Raw genomic sequence first — 15,723 nt, 5'->3', positions numbered from 1 at the left:
GTGCATTTGGTAGTGTTTGTGAATACTTCCTTAGGCCTAACATATTTAGTCCCGTTGACAGTAATAGTGATTTTTTTTTAAAAGCGGGTTGTGTGTGACCCCTTATAATATTTCAATGGAATAAACATAATTTATAGTCATTAATAGGCAAAAGTTCATTCATTCGTGCTACAGGAAATTATTTTTTAGAAAAAAATTCAAAAACTCATCACCCTAATGGAGATACATGCTCCCTAAAACCAGACACCAAAGATATAAACGTTCCTTTCAGCTCTAGTTTGATGATTTTAGGTCTTTAAAGTACCTTTTTTTACTGAGTGATTGTTTCTACTACTCACTACCTGGACTTTTTACTTTTTACCACGATTTTGTTTCTCTTTTTTTAAAAGGCAGAGGCGTATTTACCCACTGGACACTGTTATCAATTGGATATCTGTTTGTCGTTTAGATAGAGAAACAGCTGTTTATGAACTGAACCAAACGATATGAAGAAATCACCTTTAGCTCCGTCATTGTCAGAGTATCAGCTGGGGGACTCAGAGCCTTCTCTGAAATCTTCTCAAAATCAGTGCAGAGCCTGTTTGAATGAGAAAGGATCTTTATTCTAGTGAAATGTGGGAAGGACCTCGGCGCTGGAAGCAGAAATATCACTGCTTCTAATTCTCCATTTCCTGTTTTGTTTTCTTTCTTTTACAAACTGGATGTTTAACTTAGTTTAAAGTCTACTAAAATCAACTTTCATATTAACAGTCAAAACCAACGAACCTTCTGTTGATCCCCTGATGGTCCTGTAACATCTTTGTCGTCAGTTTCTGATTCAGCTCCTGAGCACGTTCGACCAGAGAGCCGAGGAGTCGGTGGGAGTGCACCTCAAACATGCTGAGCCGAACTACCTAAGGTCCAGAACATCAGCACACATCGATCAGACTAAATCGTTCTATTCCAAGGGTTTAAAGAACATAGAAAAAATGAAATTGCGCAGCTTTTACACTTTCTACATTTTTATGGTACTTTAATAGAAAATGTTCTAAATTACCATTTTGAGAGCCAGAAGTTTATTGAACTATCATTACCCATTCCAGGTAGGCAATAAAAAGTTCTACTGGATTCACTTTGTATTAGTCTTTTTCCTGCTTCACAAAGGTAGGCAGCAGCTTGATAAAGCCATGATGGCAATTATTTTACATCCAAGTAGAATGCAGTTATTCATATATACACACACATCAATTTCAAACAGATGGTATCGGTATGGTATATGTATCGGCCAATACTGCACAGTCAGGTATCGGCAGAAAAAATGACACCAAAGAATAGTGAACAACTTATTAAAATCAGACTATAAATAAAGTACATGATAAAATGGTGCTGTTATACAACAGCTATAGTTCATTGACCTGACTCCGCCAGATGGATTTGCTTCGCATATTCATCTGGAAACCTTCCGTTGAAGTAATTTTGGGAAGGGGCGAAAATACTAGTTAGCTGATTGGCCTATGTTGGTGATAGATGGGCCAAATAAACCAATCAGACCAACGAAGCATATAATGCACTAACAGAGCGACAACGAAAACACAACCACAAGCCAGGCTACTCTTGCTGAAACCAGTCGGGAGAAGAGCAAACACATCTTTTCCTCTGAGAAAAGCCTCCAGAGCAGTGTTTTTCTCTTCTTTCAGTGAAGATATACTCTGTAATTCCGATAAAACTTGCTCGATAGCCACGCTAACGCTAGTTTCATCGGCTGAAGCCGCCATGTTCTTTAGACTGAACTGTCGCGCTTCTCGTTGCGTCACACCTCAACCCGCCTCAAAGCCAACGCTGATTGGACGTTCGTTTGGTGAACGGCTCCAAATTTTCTTTAACGGAGAGTCTCCAGACTGATCTGCGAGTGAAACCTTGAAAGCTTGCGAGATCAGGATGGTCTCACGAGGCTAATAGTTCATAGCTCTGGCCAAAAATCTGAGCCTCAGTTTATCTAAGATCATCATGAAAGTTTAAAGGTCTTTATGTAAATCTATCTGACCATCCTTTAGTAGGGGAGTGTGGCCTAGTGGTTAGGGAATTGGGCTTGATACTGTCATTGGAAAACATGCGGTAATTTCAAAATGTTTTAAATCAGGTTGGATCCGGATTAGCCAGCAGGTGGGTCCGTATACGGACCCTGTTCCGCTACTCCATGACCTCTGATCTAAGTTTACACCACCTTGACACCCCCTCATACCCCAAGTGTATGTTTTGTACATTTGTTGAACATAGTGGATAAGTCCTACACATATCTGAAAACAGATACAGCTGTAACCTACAGAGTGAAAGTGCTCCTGTTCTTACCGGGGATGATGTGAACTTAATCTCATTAGCAAGCTTCTGATAGTAGATTGCCTCTTCCATGATCTCATGGAAGGGTTTCTGTTGACTGAGGAAATGCTGCACCTTCTCCTCTGCCTTCCCGGTCACCAGCATGGCATACTGGTCATACTGGTGGATGTACTCTTTGGGTCGTATTGTCTCAGCCCAGAAAGCCCTGCGTACCTCCTCCTGCTGGGCTTGTATGATCTCTGGAAGGATGATGGGCTTCAAAGCTTTGCCAAATAAAAATTCTTCCTGAGAGGAAGAAAAAATAGGGAAGAACTCAGGCTTGACTCAAACAATGTCCCCAAGAACTCCTAATTTTATCAAAATGGTTTGTTTTAGAGTAGTTCATTCAGAGAGGATCATTAAAATAAAAAACAAAACAAAATTAAACTGTGATGTTTTATTTACAGCTAACAGCAGATTCTGAAATTAACCCCTTAAGCCCAGAGGGTCTTAGGAGCAAATTCCGGCTGAAATTACATATGATTAAAGCAAATACATCTCCCAAACTATAAATTGGAAATACAACCGTGCGTTTTTTATAACAGAAAAGCATTGAGAAATATTTTTCAGGTGAAACCACTATTTTAAGTGTCACTATGTCTGATTTATAGGTGATTAAACAAAGAAAAAAAGAAGAAAAAAAATCCTCGATTCCTCCAAGAAAGCCCATTTGAAACCCTCAGACGTTATAGATTCACATCTTGACTATAACTCAATCAAATTTAGAATGAATAAGGGTTTTAGTGGGGAATATGCTAGGCAGGAAATTTGATTTTCACAATGTCAAAAGAGGCCAAATTATGCAAAAATGCATTTTTCCACTTATAAAAGGGAAATTCATAGTCATTCTATGACCTGGATGACTGAGAACCTTCATCAGCATATAAAAGGGAAACTGGCCAAATATGCTGATTTAGATTATTGAAGAGATTCTGCATAAGGCAAAGCTTTTGCTTCTAAGATTTAGCCGTATGTTCATTGGAAGTTATCACTGAACACACAATAATACCCAAACTAAATAGAAAATTAAAATAACAGTGCAAGCTTATGAAACACATGCCGGTTATATCACCTGGAATCTTCGCACAATTACAGCCAACGCCTCGTTGGAAAGGCCTGAGCCTCTAGTTTCCAAAGATGCCGGCCATTAGGGGGTGTGGCTTAAAGTGAATACCTCCTGTTGCATTACTCCCGCAGAGTCACACATTTAAGGTGGAAAAGTACTTGTGAAAAAATAATTTTGAAACATGTTTCAGAAATTTTAAAGCCCCATTTGAAAGGCATGTAGATGAAACACCATGTGACTGTGTTTTGGCCATATCTACAGTAAAAATAGATTAGGGCTGCAACAACGAATCGATAAAATCGATAAAAATCGACTTTTAAAAGCGTTGGCAACGAATTTCATCATCGATTAGTTGTGTCGCGCGATTAATGCGTCATCCGCCGCCGTCGTCATCACTGCCACTTGATTGAAACGTGGGAAGAAAAAAAAAATACGGCAGAGCGAGCCAGCGCCGCAGGTGAGCAAAGGCTGTTTTCAAAAGGCAGTAACGTCAACTCTTCTAATGACCGATACCGCAAACGCCAGACAGCCTGCGTTTTGTGAAGCGAAAAAAGTCGTAACATGCAACTTTTGTAAAAACAAATGAACATGGCACGGAAGCACCACTGTTATGATGCAGCACCTGAAAAGAAAACACGATGGAGCCTTCGATGGCAGTGAAGAGAGCTGATCAGCAGGGTGAGCGACCATGTTTGTTTCGTTTTAAAGTGGGGAAACGTAACGTTAGTTTCTCAGGTAGCTCGTCTGATGCTTTCCTTACCTTGTTAGTAGGTTAAAGACAGTGATACAGTTGGCTAGTTATTTTACTTTTAATTTCATTTGAATTAGCTTAAGCAGCGTTTATCTTTTCTTTATAAATAAATTAACTTGCAAATTATGAGGGCAAGGCTTTTAAAGTTTAAATCTTCTGGCAAAGATAAAGTAAAGAAGATCCTGCAATTTATGGAAGTAAAGCAGAATAACATCCAGCAAGATCAGTAATATGTCAATTAATTATATGCTACATTCCCATGTAAATATCTGTCTTTGGAGGATGTGTTTTTTAGCACCCCTAGTTCTCTCATTTTTATTCCAAATACTATTTATAATTTGAATCACTCTATTTTTATCTCTATGTTGAAGTATTTTCTCAAGTAGCAACTTTAACTGCTATACTTTCCTGTCTTAAAAGGCAGAACTCTTCTAGTAAAAAAAAAACAACTCATTTGTTGAAATGGGGGGACCTATTGTTTGAACCCCTTATGGGCTTTTAAAAACAAAAATGTCTTTTTTTGCGCTTTATGAAACAAAGTACCCAATATTTTGTGGATGTACAGCTACATTTCTCGTGTAAGTTTGCGTAGTTTTAACACAAACATTTATTTTTCATATTGCACCAGTACAAATAATGAGCAACCTGTACTTGTGTGCTTGTTTGTTCTGTCTAAAATGTTTATTTTGGAATAAAGAGGTTAATATAAAAAATATTTTTTGTCCGATTCATCGATTCATCGAAAAAAATCATCTATTTTTAAAATAATCGTTAGTTGCAGCCCTAGAATAGATAAACACCTGCAGGTTCTGGGCCCACCGGGATTAAGGGGGTTTCAAAACGTCAGAATTGGATTCCAACAGTGTAGATGAACCAGCTAAATGTTTTATTCTTACCCAATCCACAAAGAGTTTGGTTTCTATCCGTGGCATATCACTGGTGGTCCTCAGCATGAGCTCAAACCCAGCAATAAGGGCCTCCTCATACTCCCTGAAGTCTGGCTCAAACTTGATGTCAGAGTCCTCTAAGATCAGATGTACAACAAAGCCTGACGTCTTTCTGGATCTGTCTGAGTGCTGATCGATAGAAAGGAAGATCCAATCAAATAAAACCAAAATGAAAACAACATCCATCACTCCAGTTTGGTCCATTGTTTCACATTAAACCCGCCCTCCTACCATATCCTTAGAAATGAGACTTGTGTAGTCGCTCAGTGAGCTGAGAGTAAGTTTCTGCAGCTGCAGAGTCATCAGAGTTGCTGCACAGTTGAAGAAAGACTCCAGTTGACCCGTCTTTATGAGTGAAGGCAGCTGGCAGGGCAAGCCACCCTCATCGAAAATGTACTTCACATCAAGAAACCAACTAAAACAGAAAACAGATAAATTGATTAAAATATGCATGAGACATGCTGACCTGTTAAAGCAAAGTAGGATCTGGGGAGAAATGCAGAATAAACAACCATTCATGAAAGAAACCATAAAAAAGAGACATAACTGATTTTACGTTGAATAATTTCAGAGTAAGCAGCAACGATTTTCTATACAAGAGATGAACACTTTAAATAGGCTGTATTCTATAAATATGATATGATGTTTATTTTTTTGTTTTCTCCCAGTTATTATACGTTTTGTCAAACATTGGATGCTTACGTATCGAGGAGGACGTTTTTATGGAGCGCCATCTGTTCGGTGATAATCTGCTGAAACTCAGAAAGCTCAAAGCACTTCTCTCTGCCGTGGAAAATCGCCACATCAATCAGACGAACGTCTCTGAAAGGAGGTTTTCATTAAAGTTTGGTTAAATGGAGTCTTGTGCCATGATCAGCAGAGGATGTGGCATCCTTAGGGCTAATTCAATTCAATTCAGTTTATTTATATAGCGCCAAATTCACAACACATGTCATCTCAAGGCACTTTACAGTTTAACAAGATAATACAGACAAATTGATACAAAGTTTTCTATCTAAGGAAAACCAGTTGATTGCATTGATGGGACCAGAGTCAAGAATATCTCTTCATCTTGCGCCATTGAGTTAATTTACAGAAGAAGTTGTTTTTTTTGTGTTGCAGATAATTTCATAAATCCTTTTATACATTTCTGTTGTAACATACTTGTAAGATTCATGCCACAGAAGCATAATTTGCTGCAGAAACCAGCTGATGCAGTGAAGATTTTGACTCATCCTCTTTCTGGCCTGGACAAATGATCCGTTCCACGGCTTGGGCAGGACTTCTAGTCTGAAAGAAGAGTAGCAGCCTTTTAATGTTCTCTTGAACCTCCAAAAGCATTTAAAGACAATTACAAGGTCAGCTTTCTATCACCTGAAGAACATTTCCAGGATTAAAGGACTAATGTCTCAGCATGATCTAGAAAAACTAATCCATGCGTTTATTTTTAGTCGAATTGATTACTGCAACGGTGTTTTCACAGGTCTGCCTAAAAAGTGGATCATATAGCTGCAGCTGATCCAGAACGCTGCTGCCCGTGTCCTCACTAAGACTAAGAAAATAGAGCACATCACCCCAGTTCTAAAGTCCTTACACTGGCTCCCTGTATCTCAGAGAATAGACTTTAAAATACTTCTGTTAGTCTATAAATCTCTGAATGGCTTAGCACCTAAATACATCACAGACTTGCTATCAGTGTATCAACCCTCCAGACCACTCAGGTCTTCTGGCTCCAGCCTGCTCTGCATACCTAGAACCAGAACTAAACATGGAGAAGCAGCATTTAGTTCCTATGCTCCACTTATCTGTAACAAACTTCCAGAAAACTGTAAAAGTGCGGAAAGAGTTCCTTTAAATCAAGACTAAAAACACATTTGTTTAGGATTGCCTTCGACTGTTCTAGTTAAACAGTTCAACTAAAACATATTTTCTTTAGTCCAACTGTTTTTAATATTCTTTTTTGTTTCTGCATTTTTTTTTTTATTTTTTTTTTCCTACTTGCTTTGATACTGTTTTATCTTCCTGTATTTTAATCAAGTTAAGCACTTTGCATTGTCTTTGTACTGAATTGTGCTATACAAATAAATTTGCCTTGCCTTGCCTTGCCTTGCCTTGCCTTGTACTACTTCAAATGTAATAGGAAGCAGTTCAGATGTTAGGAATGGATACATTTCTACATAGTCAAAGTAAAAAAAAACATCTTTAAAGGAGTCATCCCCCAGTAATCTAACATTCAATGAAACATTTGTACATTTGGGCTTCAGTTAAAACCTGCTTTAGAATCTGGAGGGTTTTTTTTCATGTGGGCTCTTTGTTCAAATACATTCATCACAAAGCGTGATTTTGGTCCAGCTTAATCTTGGAAGGATGCTAACATTAGCCATGCTATCATCATTACCGACTCTGTTCCACCAAAAGATGAGATTCAAGTCATCAGCACGCCTCCCCAGAGTGCAGTCAGTAACATAGACAGTATATACGAAGATGCCTCATTTGGCAGTGAGGCTGAGGTGCCTAGAAGGCGGCCATCTTGAGTCAGACCACAGTTAAGACAGCTGCTGTCAGAATGAATAGGAGGCACCTTAGATCTCATTTTAATCACATGTAAGACAAGTTCAGATTAAAAGGACAATAATCTGTCAAAACCCATTAAAGAAAAAAACATATTTCAAAATGACCTTTCAGTAAGATTACACTTATTAACTCAGATTAAAAACTATTTAACTGAACTTAATCTGGATTAAATATATATAAATGTATCCATCCATCCATCCATCCATCCATCCATCCATCCATCCATTCACCATCCATCCATCCATCCATCCATCCATCCATCCATCCATCCATCATCCATCCATCCATCCATCCATCCATCCATCCATCCATCCATCCATCCACCATCCATCCATCCATCCATCCACCATCCATCCATCCATCCATCCATCCATCCACCATCCATCCATCCATCCGTTTTCTGTCACGTTTTAGACCAGCTGGGCTTGCGAGGACTAAACAAAGTTATATATTTTGCAATTAAATATTAATATGATAAACACAGAGTTTTATATTAACATATTATAACATTATATTTTACACTTTATATATTTATATAGTATATTTTAAAGGATTGCTTTTTGATAATGAGTTTTACGATCTATAGAGGAAACTTAGTTGTAATGTGACTCCAAATAGAAAGTAAAGTTATTATTTTGTATTTTTATTCATTTCAATGTAAATTTGTATTATTTTTTTTTGTCAATGTCAATACTTTTTGTCAAATCGTAATGAATGGTAAATTAATGTTGTATCTCACTAAACGGTTTTGTCCCTACAAGTGTGTCTGAACTTCTTCTAAAAGTCTTTTTTGAATATGTTTTTTTATATCATTATTTATGCAAATGTGAGCATTTGTTCTTTGATCAGTTAATGTACATAGAAGCCCAATGACCACCATTCCTCAGGGCCGTTTGTCCGGTTAGGCTTTGTTGGTACACTCTATAAAGCCTTGAACTCAACGCTATTTCTGACATTTTGAATTGAAAAAGCTTCCTGAAATGGAAGCGAAACATCTTCAAACTTGGAAACAAAGTCCAGTGGATTGTTTTTAACTTTTTTTGAATTACTCTGACCTGGCTGACTGAGAATATTCACCAGCATCTTCCAAAGGTAACATAAACCTCGTTGACTTACTCGAGTCTGTGAGATGGTTTTTCCTTCTTGCTGCTCGTCTCATTTTCAGTAGGATCCCTGAGTGCTTGTGTTACTGCAGCCAAAGAGAGCAGACATTAAAATGTTAACAGATATCAGTATCAAAAATAATAATTCTTTAGAATAAAATCAAGGATACATACAAAAATGTATCCGATCTTTTATTCAGTTTATTCCACAAAGTATGGATCTCAGAGGATCAGCTAACGTTTGTAAAATTCAGAAGTAATATGAAGAAAAAAGGGAACTTTATACAGATTGCAGTTCTGATGTTCTTCAGGTATTTCTCCCTGATTTCATTGTCCAGCAGGTTCAGCTTTGCCTGGATTCTCAGCTTGGGAGGGAGCTGATTATGAAGTCCCTCCAAAAAGGAGTCTGTTAGAGGAGCTGCGTTCATTATGTCAATCCCTGTCTGGATGTAGTGCTTGAACATCTAATAAGACAAAAAAATATTCTCAGTAGTAGAGACATTTAGCAACTAATAGGGTAATACAGAACCATACAAATTATATTTGGAGAAAGAAAGACTATTCTTTTATTATTTTATTCTTACACGTTTAAAGGTCCACTTTTGTTTGATCTTTTCTATAATCTTTTACCTGCTCTAAACACCAGAATTTCCCCATTGTGGGACAGTAAAGGGATTTTCTATTGTATTCTATTCCAATGGCGTAGGTTTGATCTCAACCTTTGTAGAGACACTATTGGTCTTAAGTTGAATTGATCTGATGTCATTGGTCCTACGCATTATGCATGCTCCTGTTTTTTTATGCTTGACGTGAGCATCAGGGCACATTTCATTTAGAGAGAAAACAGGATTTTTTAACAAAATTTATACAAATTTTATAAGCACTACACACAAGATGCTTTTTATCAATGTTTGAAGCGTCAGTGGCTCAGAATAATGTAAAATTGGGACAACTTAACACTTTGAAAAGGGTTACATTTTAACTTACCAGTGAAGGTAAATACGTGCCTTCTTAACTAAATATAGTCTAAATATGTCTGTTGTATGTGTATTTATCCGATGTTTTCTTTTGAAGAAATAGAATTGTGCAGAGGTAAACAGAGCAGACGTAAACGCTTGTTATTTTTATCTGATATGCGAATATTCTCTGAATTGTAAAACAAAGCAAAATAACATATTTAAGGGACTGCAAATAGAATTATTGTAAGGAAGAAAAACAGTTCATTTACATGGGCCTGGGGACTATAAGAGGAACTGATACTAAGCATTTTAAATATTAACTTCAATATACAAGTTGTGAGAAAAGAATCGGCTGCTGCAACCACACTGTATTGTAAACTATAAACATGTTATTCAAATAGAATTATTGGTAGGGGCATGTCCCTATGGTCCCTATGCAAACCTACGCCCATGTTTTAATCTATACTATTCTACAAGCAGCTTATATAATGTATTAAACTTTTTACAGTGGTTATTTTTGGTGAGCATCACTTTCACTTCTATAAATTTTGTTGTTTTCCATCAAAAACTGCATCATTATGTACGATGGAGTATTAAGGACAGGCTCGAGATTTTTTTTCTTCTATTTCGAGAATAAAGTCATAAAGTTACGAGAAATAATGCTTGATATTCTTAATTTTAGGGAAGAAAGTGCTTCTTGTAGTTGTCATAAAATACAACTTTTTTTCCCCGTAATTTTAGGACTTTATTCTCTTTATATCTCTATTACGACTTCATTAATTTTATGACTATTCTCGTTGTGACTTTTTTCTCGTAATATTACGACTTTACTCTCCTAATTTCAAAAATATATCCTTAAAATTTGACGACTTTTTTCTCATAATTTTACGACTTTATTCTTGTAATTTGACAACTTTATTCTCGTAATTTTACATCTTTATTCTCCTAATGTTATGACTTTATTCTCGAAATAGAAAGAAAAAAGTTCTGTAACCTGGCCCTAATACTCTGTCATATTTATGCACTAAACTTTTCTAAGAAAAAAAAAACATCTAATTTGTTTTTTTTGTTTTTTTTTAGTGGGTATGTTAGTACATATGATTTGAAGTTTTCAGCAGAGCCTACAAGGGTAATATCTCATTAGTGTTGTTTAGTAAAATCCTAAACAGAGGATCAGGAAAAATGTCATCGTTGTTGAGCAATTAAACAACTGAAAAATAAAATTGGTTTAAACTTTTTACTTTTTTATGTTATAAAAATTATACTTAAAAAAAAATGATTTTAAAAATTAAAAGCCTGCACCTCTGCTAAGGCACCAATTTCCCTCTGTTGGTTTAAATAGCAGATCTTCCCTAAAACATCCCTCTCATATCAGTGTGTGTCATATTTTACCATTTCCTGTTTGCTCTCCTCTGTAATGGTGAAGGGGCCACTGTGTGGAACACTGTCGCCATGAACTTCCCGCTGCCTGAAATCAAACGCAAAACATCATTTTAAGTTTGGTTATGCAATAAAAAGCTAATTAATGATGGTCAGAGGGCCCCGGTGGCGCCAGCGTACGGCAGCCTCGCTTCTGTCAGCAAGCCCCAGAACAGCTGTGGCTAAAATGTAGCTCGCCACTATCAGTGTGTCATTGAATGGGTGAATGACTGAATATAGTATAAACTGCTTTGTTCATGTCTCCTGACTTAAATAAGCACTATAGAAGTCCAGTCAAATTAACACATGTGACATAAATAAGCAGATATCTCATTATAAGAGCCAGAAAAAGCCTCCTAGGAGGAAATAAAAACATGACAGCTCACCTCATGATTTTCATCACACTTTGATGAAGATCTTTTTTCCTTTGCATTTTAAATGAGCAGTTAGTCTTGAATCTCCTGTGCTTTAGCGCATGAGGTCTCCTGGGAAACTGATTCTGAGTTCTGGGTTTAATGTCAGGACCACCTAACAAATAACAAGCAGAACAACAGTGATGGGCTCATACTTAATAGTGTTTTACTGCAAAACTTCCAAAAACAATAATAGGATTGAACTTACTTTCATCAGCTGCTGCTGTACTTTGATCTTTGCTCTCAAATAGAGAAAATGAAGGTTTATTCTCCAGCCATGGCAGCTTCCCGCGGCCCTGAGCAACACATGATACTGGCCTCATTAGAATATTTATTTATTAATAATCGCTCAGTTCGATAATTTAAGAAGTTGTTCCAGAAGAATAATTAAAAGCGGAAACATTGACAGCATATAAGTATTTAAATATCATTACAAACATAACGAGATAGAAATGTCAAAATCAAGTCGTCTTTTTAACCAATTTATGCTCAGTTGGACAGCATTTGAGTATTTAAATATCAGTGCAGACATAACGAGATAGAAACGTTAATGAGCTGTTAGGCTTGTTAAGCATCTGAATTTCCTGATTTTCAGACAATAACTAAAAAAATTGCTAATTTTCTTAAATATTAGCTTCATATTCGCCACCTACCTACTATCGGCTTCCTATTAAATGAGGTAAATTGTCTGTGAAATCAGTTTCCTTCCTTTTAAAACTCCTTCCGGTTAAAAACCATAAGCAAAACCTTGTCGGTTGCTAGGCAACGTGGTAAAAGCAGGAGCCAAGAGACTGATGAGCGCAGATTTATTTCACTTTATGACAAAAGTGAATGTAGCTCATTTTTGTTTTCTGGTTCCTCTTTTTACAAAGAAGAATCAACCCCCTCTGTGTATGCCAGAACCAAAGAAATATGCAGTGAAATGCACAATATGAATGTTTTTTTTATTTTTTTATGTTATAAAAATGATAAGAGCCTGCACCCCTGCTGAGGCACAAATTTCCCTCTGTTGATTTAAATAGCAGATCTTTCCTAAAACATCAGTCTCATATCAGAGTGTGTGTAATATTTTACCATTTCCTGTTTGCTCTCCTCTGTAATGATGAAGAGGCCACTGTGTGCAGAGCTGCAGCCCTGAACCACCCGCTGCCTGAAATCAAACAGATAACACGCAAAACAACTATAAGAGTCAGAGTTTTGTTATGCAGTGACATGCTACTAACATATGTGACATTTATTGAGCTTGCTAGAAATACTAATGATGTTGTCAAAATAAGCAGATATCCCATCATAAGAGCCAGAAAAAGCCTCCTAGTGGGAAGTAAAAACATTACAACTCACCTCATGTCTTTAGCAACACTTGGATAAAGATCTTTTTTCCTTTGCATCTCAAATGAGCAGTTAGTCTCGGATCTCCTGTGCTTTGGCGCATGAGGTCTGCTGGGAAACTGATTCTGAGTTCTGTCAGAACTTCCTCTGGGTTTGCTGTCAGGACCACCTAACAAATAACAAGCAGAACAACAGTGATGGGCTCATATATAATAGCATTTTACTGCAAAAACTTTAAATAATAATAATAGGATGGAACTCACTTTCATCAGCTGCTGCTGTACTTTGATCTTTGCTCTGAAATAGAGAAAATGAAGGTTTATTCTCCAGCCATGGCAGCTTCCCGCGGCCCTGAGCAACACATGATACTGGCCTCATTAGTATATTTATGTATTAATAATCGCTCAATTCGATAAGCTAAGAATTTTTTCCAGAAGAATAATTAAAAGCGGAAACATTGACAGCATATAAGTATTTAAATATCATTACAAACATATCGAGATAGAAGCGTTAGTGAGCTGTTAAGCATCAGAATTTCCTGGTTTTCGGACAATAACAAAAAAAAAATGCAAATTTTCCTAAATATTAGCTTCATATTCGCCACCTACCTACTATCAGCTTCCTATTAAATGAGGTATATATATATATATATATATATATATATATATATATATATATATATATATATATATATATACATACATAGATACATACAGTATAGTATATAGACATACATAGATACATATAAATACATACATAGATAAATATATATGTATATATATATATATATATATATATATATATATATATATATATATATATATATATATACAAACATAGATATATGTATATATACATAGATAAATATATATATATATATATATATATATATATATATATATATATATATATATATATATATATATATATATATATATATATATATATATATATATATATATATATATATATGTGTGTGTGTGTGTATGTATTTAAAATATGTATTCTCTGTCTTCCCCCCTCAAACCAACTTTAGAAATCGTTTGGACGTAAATCAAGTCGTTCGTTGTCTTCTTAATCAATTTATGCTCAGTTGGACAGCATATAAGTATTTAAATATCAGTGCAGACATAACGAGATAGAAACGTTAATGAGCTGTTAGGCTTGTTAAGCATCAGTATTTCCTGATTTTTGGACAATGACAAAACAAAATGCAAATTTTCTTAAATATTAGTATGTGTGTGTGTGTGTGTGTGTGTGTGTGTGTGTGTGTGTGTGTGTGTGTGTGTGTGTGTGTGTGTGTGTGTGTGTGTGTGTGTGTGTATTTAAAATATGTATTCTCTGTCTTCCCCCCTCAAACCAAACTTAGAAATCGTTTTGACGTAAATCAAGTTGTCCGTTGTCTTTTTAACCAATTTTTGCTCAGTTGGACAGCATTTGAGTATTTAAATATCAGTGCAGACATAACGAGATAAAAACGTTAATGAGCTGTTCGGCTTGTTAAGCGTCAGAATTTCCTGGTTTTCGGACAATAACTAAAACAAAAAATAATTTTCCTAAATATTTGGCCCATATTCGGCCGCCTACCTGCTCTTGGCTTCGTTTTATAGGAGGTAATTTGTCTGTGTTATCCGTTTTCTTCATTTTAAAACTTATTCCGGTTAAAAACTTTCTGCGACCAACAGCAAAACTTTTATTCCGCGTTGCTGGGTCGGTTGCTAGGCAACGTGCTAACGCCTGAGCGGTGCGGCAGGAGCCCAGAGACTGATGAACGCGGATTGATTTCCCTTTTTCTGTGCTCCTCTCTTCACAGAGAACAACCAAACACACCAAATAAATATACCATGAAATAAATAATATCAATTCATAATGGCAAAATCTACTGAAGAGAATTAGGGCCACTGACAAAAAAACAACAAAAAAACAAATTACTGATTTTTAAATTTAAATATGAGAAAAAAGTCAAAATTCTGACTTAAATCTAAGAATTTTGGATCTTAATGTAGATGGGCACCATGAAGGAAGGGATGTGGGATCACTCAGCTTCACTGACTAAGATGTGTAACATATTGGTGGAAAATGATGATATTATGCGACTTTTTACATGCCCGAGGGATCCCCCCGGTGATGATATTTCATTACTGGAAGAGCAGAATGTGATTAAAACTAGAGAGCTAGTTTAGTATTGAAAACAGACATGGCTATGGCTTGATGCTAACATGTTTTTTAGCTGTCAGAATTCTGAGGAAAAAGTCAGAATTCTAAGATTAAAGTCAGAATTCTGATTTTAATCTCAGAACTATGACTGAATTTTGAGAAAAAAGTCAGAATTCTGAGATTTAAGTAAGAATTCTGAGATTAAAGTCAGAATCTTGCCTTTAATCTCAGAATTCAGTCAGAATTATTAGGAAAAATTTCAGAATTTTTAGAAAAAAAGTCAGAATTCTGACTTTAATCTCAGAATTCTTACTTAAATCTCAGGAAAAAAAATGTCAGAATAAAAAAAAAGTCATAATTCAGTCAGAATTATGAGGAAAAAATTCAGAATTCTGAGAAAAAAAAGCTAGAATTCTGACTTTTTCCTCATATTATACTGAAATAAAATTTAAAAATCAGTTTTTAAAAATTTTTTTCAGTGCCATAATCCTCTCCCATACAAATCGTTATTAAAAAAATAGCTACGTTTAAACTAACCAAAGCTAGACTTTAGCTTATTCAACTTCACTCTTTTTGTTAAAACTGACCTCCAAATTTAGCTAAATAAAATCTGTTTATCTATTTCATGGAGAACATCAAGAGAAAAATAA

General features: G+C 35.9%; 1 protein-coding gene across 1 annotated transcript in view; it reads right to left on the bottom strand.

Annotated features, from left to right (window-relative positions):
• Positions 1 to 11,161, bottom strand: part of dnah7 (dynein, axonemal, heavy chain 7) — a 132,523-nt gene extending 121,362 nt beyond the window's left edge. Inside the window, exons 1-10 of the mRNA XM_038282877.1 lie at positions 11,148 to 11,161; positions 9,083 to 9,260; positions 8,810 to 8,882; positions 6,284 to 6,409; positions 5,822 to 5,941; positions 5,351 to 5,534; positions 5,069 to 5,248; positions 2,329 to 2,601; positions 766 to 893; positions 499 to 577 (exon numbers count right to left, since the gene is read on the bottom strand). Of these exons, the coding sequence (XP_038138805.1) occupies positions 499 to 577; positions 766 to 893; positions 2,329 to 2,601; positions 5,069 to 5,248; positions 5,351 to 5,534; positions 5,822 to 5,941; positions 6,284 to 6,409; positions 8,810 to 8,882; positions 9,083 to 9,260; positions 11,148 to 11,150 (1,344 nt within the window). The 5' untranslated portion in view covers positions 11,151 to 11,161. The remainder of the gene's footprint in view (positions 1 to 498; positions 578 to 765; positions 894 to 2,328; positions 2,602 to 5,068; positions 5,249 to 5,350; positions 5,535 to 5,821; positions 5,942 to 6,283; positions 6,410 to 8,809; positions 8,883 to 9,082; positions 9,261 to 11,147) is intronic.
• Positions 11,162 to 15,723: the final 4,562 nt, after the last annotated feature.

The sequence above is a fragment of the Cyprinodon tularosa genome, unplaced genomic scaffold (genome assembly GCF_016077235.1).
Source record: "Cyprinodon tularosa strain WSP-4 unplaced genomic scaffold, ASM1607723v1 ctg189, whole genome shotgun sequence".
NCBI lineage: Eukaryota > Metazoa > Chordata > Actinopteri > Cyprinodontiformes > Cyprinodontidae > Cyprinodon > Cyprinodon tularosa.
This window is presented reverse-complemented; position numbering and strand designations above follow the sequence as displayed.